The 16370-nt window shown below is 48.9% G+C and overlaps 1 protein-coding gene across 1 annotated transcript in view; it reads left to right on the top strand.

Moving 5' to 3' along the window:
- LOC116532793 (zinc finger protein 555) overlaps positions 1 to 11444 on the top strand; it is an 86542-nt gene extending 75098 nt beyond the window's left edge. The window contains exons 2-4 of the mRNA XM_032252321.1: positions 7785 to 7911; positions 8633 to 8804; positions 9309 to 11444. Coding sequence (XP_032108212.1) covers positions 7785 to 7911; positions 8633 to 8804; positions 9309 to 10929 — 1920 coding nt within the window. The 3' untranslated portion in view covers positions 10930 to 11444. The remainder of the gene's footprint in view (positions 1 to 7784; positions 7912 to 8632; positions 8805 to 9308) is intronic.
- The last annotated feature ends 4926 nt before the right edge of the window (positions 11445 to 16370 follow it).

Below are 16370 nucleotides of genomic sequence, written 5' to 3'. Positions count from 1 at the left end.
CCTGAGCAACAGAGCCTTGCTCTGTTGCTCAGGCTGAAGTACGGTCACGTGATCTCGGCTCACTGCAGACTCCGCCTCCTGGGTTCAAGCAGTCCTCCCACCTCGGCCTCCCGAATATCTGGGGTTACACAGGCATGTGCCACCATGCCCGGCTAATTTTTATATTATTAGTAAACACAGGCTTTCACAACGTTAGCCACGCTGGTCTCAAACTCATGGCCTCGAGTGAGCCACTGCACCTGGCCTGCCTCTGTGACTGCTGAATGTCGGTGTGTGTGTGCGCGTCTGTGAAGGCTTGCTGTACGTGGAAGCTTTCGGAACGCTAACTTCGGAACATGCTGTCCTGTTGTCCTTCACAGCGAGGTCTGCACTGTGCTGGCTGCGGAGCCCGCAGCTGATGCGGACATTCCTCACTCTCCTTGCCCAGGTGGTGAACTGCCCCGCGTTTCCAGCACCGTGGCAATGCTTGCTCTGTCACATACGCATGCACCAGGAACAGAGCTCCCATCCTTTTCTGTTGGTCTGTTTGCCCATCCTGCCGATACCATCCTCCTAATTACTTTTTTTTTTTTTTTTTGGGACGGAATTTCGCTCTCGTTACCCAGCCTGGAGTGCAGTGGCGCGATCTGGGCTCACCGCAACCTCCGCCTCCTGGGCTCAGGCAATTCTCCTGCCTCAGCCTCCCGAGTAGCTGGGACTACAGGCGCGTGCCACCATGCCAGGCTAATTTTTGTATTTTCAGTAGAGACGGGGTTTCACCATGTTGACCAGGATGGTCTCGATCTCTTGACCTCGTGATCCACCCGCCTCGGCCTTCCAAAGTGCTGGGATCATAGGCATGAGCCACTGCGCCCGGGCTTTTTTTTTTTTTTTTTTCTTTTTCTTTTTTTTTGAGATGGAGTCTCACTCTGTCGCCCAGACTGGAGTGCAGTAGCGTGATCTCGGTTCCCTGCAACCTCCACCTCCCGGGTTCAAGCGGTTCTCCTGCTTCATCCTCCCGAGTAGCTGGGATCACAGGCACCTACCACCACGCCCAGCTAATTTCTGAATTTTTAGTAGAGACAGGGTTTTGCCACGGTGGCCAGGCTAGCCTCGAACTCTTGATTTCAGGTGATCCGCCCGCCTCGGCTGGGTTACAGGCGTGAGATGCTGCACCTGGCCCTCCTAATTACTGTTGTGATTTAAGTGCTCCATGTGTTTTAGAATCATGGCTCTACCTCATTCTGTAGGAAACCTGGCTGTTCTCAGACATTTGCCTTTCATTTCAGTTCTTCCAAGTTGTTTTTCATAAATTCAAAAACAAAGAAAAACAAGAAATGAGGCTGGTTTTAGAGTTAATGGAGTGTTTTGAAAACCCGAGACCTGTTTGGCAGATGCGCTGATGTGGTGTGAGGTCTCCTTCCTGAGCCCATGCGCCATCTCCTTTCTCTATCCGTTGGTGTCATCAGTAGTGTTTTACAATTTTTCCATGATGATTATATCCTTCATTAGATACAAAATCCCTGTGTCGCCCAGGCTGCAGTGCAGTGGCGCCGTCATGGCTCACTGCAGCCTCAAACCCCGCGCTCAGCCGCCTTCCGCCTCAGCCTTCTGAGAAGCTGGGACTGCAGATTCATGCCACCACACCCACCTAATTTTTTAAATTATTTTTTTTTTTTTTAACAGAGCTGGGGTCTTGCTGTGTTGCCCAGGCTGGTCTCAAACTCCTGGGCTCAAGCGATCCTCCCGCCCCACCCTGAGTGAATTTTCAGAGGCCAATGGCCAAGCAACGTATCTTAGTCAGGACCAGAATCCTTGAAAGAGCTTTCAAGTGTAGTAATGTTGGGGCACGGAAGACAGAGCAAGAAAAACGCATCAGTGGTTCTGGGGCTCAGTTCAGATATTTTAGCAACGTTGATTGTTACTTTCTTTTTCTTTTTTGAGATGAAGTCTCGCTGTTGTCGCCCAGGCTGGAGTGCAATGGCGCGATCTCGGCTCACTGCAGCCTCCGCCTCCCGGGTTCAAGTGATTGCCCTGCCTCAGCCTCCCCAGTAGCTGAGAATACAGGTGCCCACCACCACGCCCAGGTGATTTTTGTATTTTTAGTAGAGATGGGGTTTTCTTTTGTTTTTTATTTTTTATAAAGATGGTGTTTCACCCTGATGGCCAGGCTGGTCTTGAACTCCTGACCTCAGGTGATCCACCCACCTCGGCCTCCCAAAGTGCTAGGATTACAGGCGTGGGCTACTGCGCCCGGCTAAGATGGGGTTTCCATTGGCCAGGCTGGTCTCGAACTCCTGACCTCAGGTGACCCGCCCGCCTCGGCCTCCCCAAGTTCTGTGATTCCAGGTGTGATCAGCCGTGCCCGGCCACAGTGTTGATTATTTTGCTGTCATCATTGAGCTGATTGTGCAACCTTGCCAGTCCACCCACATGCGACAAGAAGCCCCTTTGCGGAAACCGCCCCCTTCCTGGCTGGCCAGTGAACAGTCCAGAGCCGCACAGTCCTCAGCTGCGTGGCCACCAGAGAGTGTCATCCTGCCTGTGACGCCTCCAGACTGTAGCTGTCTGTTGTGTGTGGTTAGAGTCATCTGCACGTCCATGTTGTGTGTGCACAAGACTGTGCTCAAGTGGGATGGGCCAGAGGGCCCAGCTGTGCCCCGGTGACGCAGGAAGGATGTTCTGTGCGCCCGTAAGCCTCTCTGCTGGAGGCATCAGGGCAGCTCGGCGCCGAGAGGCACAGGGCCTGGGAGCGGCTCCATCTCTAGTGGGCTGTAGAAGCTGATGGGAGGACAGTGTGTTGCACCAGGTGCCCATGGCCAATCCAATGCCACCAGGACTGCTTTCAGATGCCCTGAGGCTGGAGCGGAGGCTTCGGAAGCTCCCCCAGAGGAGTCCAAGGAGGGGCACAGTGGAGTCCTGTCGTGATTGCATTTGGCACAGAATCTAGAACCTCTGGCCGGGCGCGGTGGCTCAGGCCTGTAATCCCAGCACTTTGGGAGGCTGAGGCAGGCAGATTGCTTGAATTCAGGAGTTCGAGACCAGCCTGGGCAACACGGTAAAACCCCATCACTACTAAAATACAAAAAATTAGCCAGGCCTGGCGGTGCGCGCCTGTAGCCCCAGCTACTCGGGAGGCTGAGGCAGGAGAACTGCAAGAACCCGGGAGGCGGAGGTTGCAGTGAGCTGAGATCACGCCACTGCACTCCAGCCTGGGCAACAGAGCAAGACTCCAACTCTTAAAGAAAAAAAAAAGGATCTAGAACCTCTTGTTCTAGAAGTAGGCTGTTTTGTGATCGCTTAGATGGTTGGGAGTGAAACCTGTCGGTGAGGAGTATGTTTTCTCCAAAACCCAGATAGGCCTCCTAAGAGTTAGGCTTGCTCTGGCCGTGGGTGTTGACAAATGAGGTATGGTTCTTCCCTAGGCTGCCGCTTAACATCGCAACCAGAACTCTGAACGAAGTAGTGGGCTTGGGTCTCAGGGGATCAGCAGCTGACCCCAGATGGCAAATTCTGCAGCAGGCTCTCCAGCCTGTGCCACAGAGCAAGACTCCATCTTAAAAAAAAAATTCCAGCTAGTCATGATGGTAGAATTCTTACATTGCTGGATTTGGTTTGCTGGTATTTTGCTGAGGATTTGGGAATCCGTTGCCAAGTGAACACTGGTCTGTAGTTTTACTGTGATTTTTTTATCTGGTTTCGGTCCCAGGATAATACTGGCCTCACAAAATGATTTGGGAACTCTTCCTTGCAACTTTTATAAATGTCTTGTCAACACTTGCTATTACTGTTCCCTTAAATTTTTGGTAGAATTCAGGGAAGAAGCCTTGAATCGGGGTTGGGCTTTTCACTTTCAGTAGATTTTGGGAACTAGTTCAGTCTCTTCATTTCCAGTAGGTCTGCCTGGATTGTCTGTGTCTTTAGTTTGGGGAGTTAAGGTGGTTCTGAGATTGCATTTGTTGTACCTGAGTTACCTGATTTATTGGCATATAACTGTTCATAGCATTTTCATCATCCTTTATGTTTGTTTGTTTGTTTTTTGGGACGGAGTTTCGCTCTTGTTACCCAGGCTGGAGTGCAATGGCGCGATCTCGGCTCACCGCAACCTCCGCCTCCTGGGTTCAGGCAATTCTCCTGCCTCAGCCTCCTGAGTAGCTGGGATTACAGGCACGCGCCACCATGCCCAGCTAATTTTTTGTATTTTTAGTAGAGACGGGGTTTCACCGTGTTGACCAGGATGGTCTCGATCTCTTGACCTCGTGATCCACCCGCCTCAGCCTCCCAAAGTGCTGGGATTACAGGCTTGAGCCACTGCGCCCGGCCTTCATCCTTTATGTTTCTTTAAGGTTGACAGTAATGTTCACCCACTTCTGGTCCTAGTAATTTTGAGTCTCTTTTTTTCCTGTCAGTTTGGCTAAATCAGTTTTGTTTGGTCTTTTCAAAACACTAGCTTTGGGTGAGGCACAATGGCTCATGCCTGTAATCCCAGCACTCTGGGAGGCTGCAGCAGGCGGATCACCTGAGGTCAGGAGTTCAAGACCAACCGGGATAACATGGTGAAGATCTAACTCTACTAAACATATAAAAATTAGCCAGGTGTGATGGCGCGCATCTGTAATCCCAGCTATCCGGTAGGCTGAGGCAACAGAATCACTTGAGCCCAGGAGGCAGAGACTGCGGTGGGCCAAGATCGCACCACTATACTTCAGCCTGGGTGACAGAGCTAGACTGTCTCAAAAACAAAAAATAAAAAAACTATCTTAGCCAGGCGCAGTGGCTCACGCCTGTAATTCCAGCACTTTGGGAGACTGAGGTGGGTGGATCACCTGAGGTCAGGAGTTCAAAACCAGCCTGGTGAAACCCCATCTTTAAAAAAAAAAAAAAAAAAAAAAACAACTATCTTTGGTTTCATTGATTTTTCTCTATTGTTTACTGTTCTCTATTTCATTGATTTTGCTGTAATATTATTTCCTCCCTCCTGATTGCTTAGGTTTAGTTTTATTTTCCTGTTGTGTTTAAGTGGACAAAGTTAGGTCGCTGAGTTGCAATCTTTAGGATAGGTATTTATAACCACTAATTTCTTTATATAAGTTTTGGTGTATTAGGCCTTTATTTTCCATCCATCTCAAAAGTGTTTCCCTTTTGCTTTCTTTGATCGACTGGTTACGGAGCAACGTGTTAATATCCACATGTGAGTGAATTTGCCAGATTTTCTGTATTAATTTCCAGTTTCATTTCTCATTCCATTGTGGTCAGAGAACATACTTGTTTTTTTGTTGTTTTTGAGACCGACTGCCGCTGTGTCAGCTCTGTCAGCGGTGTGATCTCAGCTCAGTGCAACCTCTGTCTCCTGGGTTCAAGCAATTCTCGTGCCTCAGCCTCCCAGGTAGCCAGATTACAGGTGTGTGCCATCACATACCCAGCTAATTTTTGCATTTTTAGTAGAGACAGGGTCTCAGTATGTTGCCCAGGCTGGTCTCGAACGCTTGAGCTCCAGTGATCCGCCTGCCCTGGTCTCCCAAAATGCTGGGATTACAGGCATGAGCCGCCAAGCCCAGCCAATACTTTGTATTTCTGTTGTTTTAAATGTGGTGAGGCTTCTAATGGCCTAGCAAATGGCCTCTTCTAGAGAACGTTCTTCCTGCACTTGAAAACAGTCCGTGTTTTGCTGTTGTGGTGTTTAGCGTTCTGCAGATGCCTGTTACGGCTGAATGGCTGACAGTGTTGTCCAGTTATTGTATTTCCTTGTATTTCACCTAGATGGTCTGTCTATCATTAAAAAGTAGGGTAAGTGGCTGGGCACGGTGACTCATGCCTGTAATCCCAGCACTTTGGGAAGCCGAGATGGGCGGATCACGAGGTCAGGAGTTCAAGACCAGCCTGACTGATATGGTGAACCCTCATCTCTACTAAACATACAAAAATTAGCTGGGCACGGTGGCATGTGCCTGTAATCCCAGCTACTCAAGAGGCTGAGGCAGGAGAATCACCTGAACGCGGAAGGCGGAGGTTGCAGTGAGCCAGGATCATGGCACTGCACTCCAGCCTGGGTAACAGAGCAAGACTCCATCTCAAAAAAAAAAAAAATTACAGGTGGCTCACACCTGTAATCCCAGAACTTTGGGAGGCCAATGCAGATGGATCACCTGGGGTCAGGAGCTCAAAACCAGCCCGACCAACATGGAGAAACCCCATCTCTACTAAAAATACAAAAACTAGCCAAGTGTGGTGGTGCATGCCCGTAATCCCAGCTACTCGGGATGCTGACAGGAGAATCACTTGAACCCGGGAGGCTGAGGCTGCAGTGGGCTGAGTTCATGCCACTGCACTGCAGCCTGGGTGACACAGCAAGACTCCCATCTCAAAAAAAAAAAAAAATACAAAAAAGGGGGTGGTTGTAGGGGGGGTAGTTGATGAAGCTGTGTTCTACTAAAAGCAGCAGCGGGGTATTTATATTCCAACTGCTATTTTGAATGGTCCATTTATTTTTTCTTTTTTTTGTTTTTCTTTTTTAATGGAGTCTCACCCCTACACCCAGCTAGTTTTTGTATTTTTAGTAGAGACACAGTGTCACTGTTGGCCAGGCTGGTCTTGAACTCCTTCCTGCCAGTGACCTGCCCGCCTCAGCCTCCCAGTGTGCGGGGATTACAGGCATGAGCACCCACCCCCACGTTTACTTTCAATCTGTTTGTATCTTTGGATGAAGTGTGTGTCTTCTGCAGTGTGTAGAGTTGGGTTATGCCTGTCATCCAGCCTGACTGCTCCACCGTTTAATGGGGTCTGTGATCCATTCCCATTTAGCGTCCTTACTGACGCAGACATACTCAGGACTGCCTGCCGTTTTACTTTTGATTTCTGTGTTTCTTTCATTTTCATTATTTTCTAAGGAAGCATTTCAATTGTTTAACTTGTTACGATTTGTTGGTTTCTTTTTAATTGGATGCTTTAGGGGTTGCTATATTATTAATGTGAGGCTTATCAGATGTACTTCAGATTCATGTAAATAGCTTGATTTTAGTGAGATACAGAAATGCTGTTCCTATGTAGCTGTATCCCTCCCCCCACTTTCATGGCATGATTCATATATACTACGTCCATGACTATTACACAGCAAAACAGTGCATTTTAATCGATACTTTCCCATCTAGAGTCAGGTCCCTTGCTGAGCACACCTTTGCTCCCACCCACCTCCTCTGTGCTGGTATTAGTAAGTAGGTATTTTTACGTGTTACACATATTTATATCATTGCCTTTAAAGTAATTTAAGAAAATAAAGGGGGAAAAGCTGATACAGTGTGGCCCAGGGCTCCAGGCAGACAGAAATAGGAATCCATAGGTCACATTGTTAGAAACTCTGGTGTGGGCTGAGGCCCAGCTGGACGAAGATGCCCTTACCAGGCAGCAGATCCCAAGGACCGTCTTCTCCCAGCCGCCGGTCACAGGCTTGTCCAATAGCAGGTCTTATCCTAAAGACCTGTGAAGTAAGCGTGGCTTGGACAATTCTGCGACATTTCAGATGGAAAAGTGACTTCATCTGCACAGCATTTCTTTCCAGACCCTGATGGTAGGAGAGGAAGAGAACAGCAGTCACAGTAAAAAGGCAGAGAGTGGTGGTCATAAACTCAGACCGACCATGGTGCCATGGAGTTTATGAGGAAGTGATTGTGGATAAGTAAAAGATCTCACTCACATTAGCATCACAGAGGAGGTGCTGGGACAGCACAGTCCTGTCTGAATTACTTACGAGGTTGCCCAGTACCTTCCGTGTCACCAATCCTCCTGCGCACCTGTGTGGTTTGTCTTAGGACTCCGTGGTCTTTGAGGACGTGGCTGTGGACTTCACCCTGGAGGAGTGGGCTTTGCTGGATTCTGCCCAGAGGGACCTCTACAGAGACGTGATGCTGGAAACCTTCCGGAACCTGGCCTCAGTAGGTAAGGATGACGTCACTCCTTCCTTCACTCAGTTTTTAATGAACTCATTTCTTTCTCCTTTTTTTTGAGACGGAATCTCGTTCTGTCACCAGGCTGGAGTGCAGTGGCGCAATCTCGGCTCACTGCAACCTCTGCCTCCCGGGTTCAAGAGATTCTCTTGCCTCAGCCTCCTGAGTAGCTGGGGCTCCAGGCACATGCCACCACGCCCAGCTAGTTTTTGTGTTTTTAGTAGAGACAGGGATTCACCATGTTGGCCAGGATGGTCTCTATCTCTTGAACTCATGATCCGCCCACCTCGGCCTCCCAAGGGGCTGGGATTACAGGCGTGAGCCACCGCGCCCGGCCCCGTGAACCCATTTCTTTCTCCTCAGCACCGTTCCAACATGTGAAATGTGGGAAAGGAGCAAGGCAGATGTGTTCACAGCCATCATGGACCTAGCATCCACTCATGACTCTAACAGTGAAACAGATGTTATTTCTGCCTCGGTTTAAAGGACTTCAGTTTCCTCTGGTGTCATTAGTATGGGGTGGCCTTGATGGGTCACTTAGGATCACAGAGCGGTTTCTTGTTTGGGACCTGTGACTGACTGTGTTGAATACCTGCCACTTTGACCCCTTACCTCGATTACTGATGCAGTCCTCAAAATGCTCAACTCCTCGGTGTCTTCCTCTGTTCAGTACAGGTCTTACTCCTAATGAGATTTTCACTTTTTTATTTCAGACGATGAGACTCCATGTAAAGCCGACAGGTCAGTTTCTCAGCAGGATATGTACAGGGGAAAAATATCTCAGGAACAGACAATACTGAACTTCACGAGAAGTAATTCCTGTGCCTACGCTTTAGAAACAAATTGCGAAGGCTGCGGCATTGAAGATCTCCACAGAAATCTGAGGTGAGTTGCACCACGAGAGAAGGAAGTAATCTTTGTATGCAACTAAAAAAAATATGTAAGCATTGCTCCAAATTGGTTTATTCCTCAGAATTTTAACCAAAAAAAAATTTTTTTTTCCCTTTTTTTTTTTTTTTTTTGAGACAGAGTTTCACTCTTGTTACCCAGGCTGGAGTGCAATGGCGCGATCTCGGCTCACCGCAACCTCCGCCTCCTGGGTTCAGGCAATTCTCCTGCCTCAGCCTCCTGAGTAGCTGGGATTACAGGCACGCGCCACCATGCCCAGCTGATTTTTTGTAGTTTTAGTAGAGACGGGGTTTCACCATGTTGACCAGGATGGTCTCGATCTCTTGACCTCGTGATCCACCCGCCTCGGCCTCCCACAGTGCTGGGATTACAGGCGTGAGCCACCGCGCCCGGCCCTGAAATGTATTTCTAATACTTATTAATACATATCAACAAATCATTAAACATACCATAAATAAGAATGTTTCTCATTTTTAACAGAAATCATATGGTGGACAGATTCTGTGAAAATAATGAAGGTAATCAATATGGAGAAACCATCAATCAAATGCCACATCTTACCCCGCACAAGGAAATTTCTGCTGGAGAAAAGCCATACGAATGCACCAAGTGTGGGACGGTCTTCATGCATCTTTCTTCTCTCAAGAGGCACGTCAAGTCTCACTGTGGACGAAAACCACATCCGTGTCAGGAACGTAAGCGTGCCTGTGTTTGTGCCTCACACCTCAACAGTCACGTAAGAACTGACACTGGCGAGAGGCCCTATGGATGTAAATTATGTGGTAAAAGCTTTCCTTATTTCTATTCCCTCACTCAGCACATCAGGACTCACGCCTCCGAGAGGAGCTGTGAATGCAGGCACTGTGGGAAGGCCTTCATGGAGTTCTCCAGCCTCACGAGGCACGTGAGAACACACACTGGAGAGAAGCCGTATAAATGTAAGAAATGTGGGAAGGCGTTTATTTACCCCTCCATCTTTCAGAGACATATGATCACACACACTGCAGAGAGGCCCTATGAATGTAAATTATGTGGGAAGACCTTTCACCATTCCTACTCCCTCACCCAACATGCAAAGATTCACACGTCAGAGAAAACCTATGAATGCAAGCAATGTAGGGTGGCCTTCCATCAGTTCTCAAGTTTTACTAGACACGTCAGAGCTCACTTGGGAGAGAAGCCTTATAAATGTAAGGAATGTGAGAAAGTCTTCGTCTACCCCTCAGTCTTTCAAAGACACATGCTAACGCACACTGGGGAGAAGCCCTATGAGTGTAAATCGTGTGGGAAAACTTTCCGTCATCCCCATTCCCTCTCTCACCACGTGAAGATTCACACAGCAGAGAAAACCTACAAGTGCAGGCGGTGTGGGATGGCCTTTCCTGAGTTCTCGAGCCTCACTAGACATGTGAGGAGTCACACAAGAGACAAGCCATATCAATGTACGGAGTGTGGGAGAGCCTTCATGTACCCCTCAACATTTCAGAGACACATGATAACACACACGGGAGAGAAGCCCTTTAAGTGTCAGCAATGCGGGAAAACCTTCAGTTACCCACAGTCTTTTCAAAGACATGAAAAGACTCACACGGGAGAGAAGCCCTACGCATGCAAGCAGTGCGGGAAAACATTCAGTTGGCCTGAGACCTTCCGAGTACACGTGAGAATCCACACCGGAGAGAATCTCTACACCTGTGAAAACTGTGGGAAAGCTTTCAGCTCTCCCAGATCCTTTCAAGGTCACGTGCGAACTCACACGGGAGAGAAACCTTACGAGTGCAAGCAGTGCGGGAAAGCCTTCGCTTGGCCCTCGACATTTAGAGAGCACGTGAGAGTTCACACGGAGGAGCGGCTCTATAAATGTGAAAGGTGCGGGAAGGCGTTCACCTCCTCCAGGTCGTTCCAAGGTCACCTGAGGACCCACAGTGGAGAGAAGCCTTACGCCTGTAAGCAGTGTGGAAAAGCCTTCAGCTGGTCGTCATCCTTACAGAAACACGTGAGGATGCACACGGGAGAGAAACCCCACGAGTGTCAACAGTGCGGGAAGTCCTTCAGGTGGCCCTCCTCCCTTCGGAACCATGTTAGAACACACGTCGGATAGAAATCCCGAGTGTACGCTGTACTCAAAAGCCTTCGGTTGTCAAGTCGTTCTGAGGCCAGTGGGCGCACACACTAGAGAGAGGTTCTGTAGGTAACATGGGGTCACCTCACATTAATTCATGTACAATGCTCCAGAAAATTCACACCGGGAGAGCAATCGTACAAGTGATAAGTATGATATTGTCTTTGTCAATACCTCGTTTGCAAAACAGACCCATTAGTAATGAATCCCCAGCTCTTTCAAAAATAAATGTTGATGCGAGAGAATAATTAAGTCCTCTTTTTGCTGTAGTACGTAAGTTTTAATAGTTAAGTGCTTCATCACTTAAATACTTTCATTTTGAACCTTATTGGACCTGTGGTGATCTGAAGTGTACTTTGAACGTGACATAATTTTTTACGTACGTTCTGTATTTTTCTGCATGGTATCATTACAACAGTGAAACTTTGGTACATCTTATTCTTACTGGCCTAGTGCTACAGATAACTGGCTGTCCCCTCTTTTATATACTGCACCTTACTTGCCTTTAGGTCTTACCTTATTTTTCTTCCCCCCCCCCACCTTTTTTTTTTTAAAGACGGGGTTTCACCATGTTGGTCAGGCTGGTCTTGAACTCCCGACCTCAGGTGATCTGCCCACCGTGGCCTCCAAAGTGCTTGGATTACAGGCGTGAGCCACCGCGCCCAGCCAGGTCTTACCTTATTTTTCTACTAAACAATTTGTTCTCTCAGTACAGCTTATGGTTCTGTGTGCGGACAAGCATGACGGCCTCCACAGCAGCCAGAAAGCACACACATGTTTGATCTCATACAGCACTGCTGAATGACCACGGAGTTAGTCCATCCACGTAAGGGTGACCACCTCTCTCACATCAGGCAGCCTGTGGGAGCTTCCTGTTACTCAGAGCTGAGTGTAACCCTTAAGTATGCATTCAATAATCTGCTTAATTATGTGCCATTAAGAACAATAGACTAATTATCAAATTCCTCAGTAGTTGTTTCCTAGAAATATTCTATCAACCATGTTCAGACAAATTGTATACTAATATTTTTTACTCTGAAAATATGTGGGGAGCCAGCCCCCACCTGCCACCTGAGGGTACTCCAAGTTCAGTGGCGACAGAGGAATGAGAAAAAGATTAAGAAGGAAAGTGGGACCAGGGGGCCATTGCTTGTACTGGAGGCAGTGGAGGCCCCGAGCTGAGGTTTTCCACAGTTGCTCACACTCACTTTGAGCAGTCAGCAGATGGTGGGGTGAAGGCGAGGTGATGGTGGGGAGGGGGTGGCATGATGGCGGAGCCGAGGTCGGTGAACAAGAGCTGGCAAGTCATTCTAAAGACTGCTAGCAGTGGCGGCTTTGTGAGTTTCTTTGAGAAGCAGAAGCATGTGGGTATTTACAGCTGGCGTTCTAGGCGCTGCGGGAGGGAGCGAGTCTCACAAGGAGCCTGCAAGTCTGGCTCCTTTGTAATGCTACAGAAGGCGTTTGAAGCCCTTGAGCATGTAACATACCGCAGCAGAGTCAAGGTCACTCTGCACCTGGAACTGGAAGGCCTGGGGAAGTTGGCCGTCCCAGGGGCCTGACGCAGTGGTTGACTGTTCCCAGCACTTGGAACCATTTTCCATAGGCACTCGGTAAGCCTCCGTCCACTGCCATTTCCCCCAACAAAAACATTTAAATATTCCATTGTAATTATGCAATATGAAATGAGCTTTGTAATTTTGTCAATTAAGGCACTATTTATTAGCATTACAAGGTATGTACCAGTTCCTACACTTTTTTGTTTTTTTAGAGACAGAGTTTCACCCTTGTTGTCCAGGCTAGAGTGAAAGCTCACTGCAACCTCCACCTCCCGGCTTCAGGGGGTTCTCCTGCCTCAGCCTCCCAAGTAGCTGAGACTACAGGTGCCTGCCACCACACCTGGCTAGTTTTTGTATTTTTAGTAGGGACGACGTTTCACCGTGTTAGCCAGGATAGTCTCGATCTCCTGACCTTGTGATCTGCCTGCCTTGGCCTCCAAAAGTTCTGGGATTACAGGTATGAGCCACCGCGCCTGGCCAACAGCTGAAATTTGTAAGTTCAGTTACTCATCACACTTGGTAAGATAAACGCTGAGGCTCACACATTTTGGTGAAGCGCCAGAGATCCCAGCCCCAGCGAGGGATAAAGGCAGGCGCACGGTGCAAACCCAGCCTTTTCCACACACAGACCATGCTCCGTGCCTGATGCTGACCTCCAAGCGTCCCTCACTCACACGGCAAACGTTCAGTCACAAAGTACACACAGTTGAGACCGCGCAGGCTCCAAGTACAGAGACGTAAAACAAGTTTCTGTAGTCCTTGCTCTTACATTTGTGTGGAAAGAGAGAGACGTGACAGACGGCAAAGGCTTGGTTGACACGGAAATAAGGGTTTTCCGGGAGAGTAAACTGACAAGTGCGACCACAGGAAGTGCGGGGATGCCTTGTGGATCCTCCCTGCGGACGGCGGCGGGCGCACACGCTTCCCCTAACAGGTGTTCACCTAAGCACTACTCAGGAACGCAGGGGTGCTTAGTTTTGTTTTGACATAGTCTCACTCTCTCCAGGCTGGAGTGCAGTGGCGCCATCTCGACTCACTGCAACCTCCACCTCCCGGGTTCAAGCTATTCTCCTGCCTCAGCCTCCCGAGTAGCTGAGATTACAGGCACCTGCCACCACGCCCAGCTGATTTTTGTATTTTGAGTAGAGATGGGGTTTCACCATGTTGGCCAGGATGGTCTCAATCTCTTGACCACGTGATCTGCCCGCCTCAGCCTCCCAAAGTGCTGGGATTACAGGTGTGCGCCACCGTGCCCAGCCTCGGATGTTTGAACAGTGGGGAGCACTACACACACAGTTGTGCATTCCTGGAGTCAACAGTAATGACCTCCCGTAACAATAAACACAGGGGTATGTCTCAGCTTCATTTGTGCAATAGTTTAAACTTTTAGGCCATGTGATAGGTGGTCATGAATTTGAACACAGTATCACTGATCCGAGGGCTCCCATTTGATGTGGCCCAGAGAGCGTCTTCCCACTGGAGTTGTGAGCCGCACATGAGGCCAGCTCCTGACGCAGCAGGTCCCTCCCCCCGCCTCTCCTGCATTCCAGCCTGCATGTTCCCCGGCAGCTATAATGTTAAGGTTACAAATGCTGTATCTACCAATAGGGGCACACTTGCAATGATTTTAAAGGTGGGGAGGGGTTTTCATAAAAGCCTTTGTATGGCCAGGCACCATGGCTGATGCCTGTAATCCCAGGACTTTGGGAGGCCAAGGCAGGTGGATCACTTGTGGTCAGGAGTTCAAGGACAGCCTGGCCCATATGGTGAAACCCTGTCTTAAGAAATACAAAAACTGGCTGGGCGAGGTGATTTACACCTGTAATCCCAGCACTTTGGGAGGCCGAGGCGGGTGAATCACAAGGTCAAGAGATCAAGACCATCCTGGCCAACAAGGTGAAACCCCATCTCAACTAAAAATACAAAAATTAGCTGGGCATGGTGGCATGTGCCTGTAGTCCCAGCTCCTTAGGAGGCTGAGGCAGGAGAATGACTTGAACCCAGGAGACGGAGGCAGCAGTTAACCAAGACTGCTCCACTGCACTCCAGCCTGGGTGACAGAGCAAGACTCCATATCAAAAAAAAAGAAAAAATTAGCCAGACATGGTGGGCACCTGTAATTCCAGCTTCTCGGGAGGCTGAGGCTGGAGAATCGCTTGAATCTGCGAGGTGGAGCTTGCAGTGAGTTGAGGTCATGCTGCTGCATTCCAGGCTGGACAGCAGAGCAAGACTCTGTCTCAAAACAAAAAACCAACCAACCAACCCGTCAAATTTAAAAAAAAAAACCACAAAAGCCGTTTTATCATGTGGCTCTTGCAGGTGAATGTTAAAAATTGACAAAAAAAATTAAGTTTTTGAAATTTCATAAATAGCAGGTGGCTCATTGGATACAGAGAATGACTGCATTGCAAACCTGTGACTGCAGCCAACAGCGGCACTGTGGCAAGGGCATCACCCAGGCACTGTGCCTGACGCTGGGCTCTTCACCCTGCCAACTCTGGGGACGTCTCACTGCTGATGGCCTGTGTTCGGCGGTCTGCATTCACTGCAGTGCGTCACAGTGGATGGAGAGGGTGACCCTACTTCCCTGACCTTTCTCCCGGGACACACAGCGTAGTAAGGCAGCGATGCCCCAGAAACACGCTGATCCTTCCTCAATTGCTCACGGGATAAATGAGCAGACGAAAGGGAGGGGAGGTTATGGAAAGCCGTCTTGAAATTTTTTTGAAATTTTCAGATTTTATCACAACCAATTTTTTTTTTTTGAGATGGAGTCTCACACTGTCATTCAGGCTGGAGTGCAGTGGCGCAATATTGGCTCAATGCAATCTCCGTCTCCTGGGTTCAAGCAATTCTCCTGCCTCAGCCTCCTGAGTAGCTGGGACTACAGGCGCACGCCACCACACCCAGCTATTATTTTTTTATTTTTTATTTTTAGTAGAGACGGGGTTCCACCATGTTGGCCAGGACGGACTGGATCTCCTGACATCGTGATCCACCCGCCTCAGCCTCCCAAAGTGCTGAGATTACAGGCGTGAGCCACCGTGCCCGGCCACAACCAGTTATTAAACATGTGTCTTCAAGAACAGAGAGCTAAACACCGCATGTTCTCACTCATAGGTGGGTGGTGAACAATGAGAACACGTGGACTCAGGGAGAGGAGCATCACACACTGGGAGCAATTGTGGGGGGGTAGGGGAGAGACATCGAGGTGTGGGGAGGGAGGGGTGGGTGGGGAGGGAGATATGGGGAGAAACGCCAGATACAGTATGCACCTAAAGTAAAATAATTAAAAAACAACAACAAAACAACAAGTGTCTTCGAGTAAATTATATTAAAATGTTTTTCTTGAGGCCGGGCGCAGTGGCTCAAGCCTGTAATCCCAGCACTTGGGGAGGCCGAGGCAGGTGGATCACGAGATCAAGAGATCGAGACCATCCTGGTCAACATGGTGAAACCCCGTCTCTACTAAAAATACAAAACATTAGCTGGGCATGGTGGTGCGTGCCTGTAATCCCAGCTACTCAGGAGGCTGAGGCAGGAGAATTGCCTGAGCCCAGGAGACGGAGGTTGCGGTGAGCCGAGATCGCGCCATTGCGCTCCAGCCTGGGCAACAAGAGCGAAACTCCGTCTCAAAAAAAAAAAGTTTTTCTTGGAAAAATTTTGTTCCTATTCCATACAACCCTTCCAGAAGAAAAATGTGAGTAACACTAAGGGGTGATTTTTTAAAGTTACGATTGCTAAATGGGACACGGCGATTTTGTAACAGCAGGAAAGCATCTGAGGAGGTGGCTGGGGGAAATATCCAGAAGCATGTGGGCAGCTGCCTGGGGACAGTGCTCCTCTGTTTTCAGAATCTGTCCC

The sequence above is a fragment of the Sapajus apella genome, unplaced genomic scaffold, assembly GCF_009761245.1.
Source record: "Sapajus apella isolate SASKATOON/1434 unplaced genomic scaffold, GSC_monkey_1.0 scaffold77, whole genome shotgun sequence".
Lineage (NCBI taxonomy): Eukaryota > Metazoa > Chordata > Mammalia > Primates > Cebidae > Sapajus > Sapajus apella.
The sequence above is the reverse complement of the archived record's forward strand: the minus strand, read 5'-3'. Positions and strand labels throughout refer to the sequence as shown.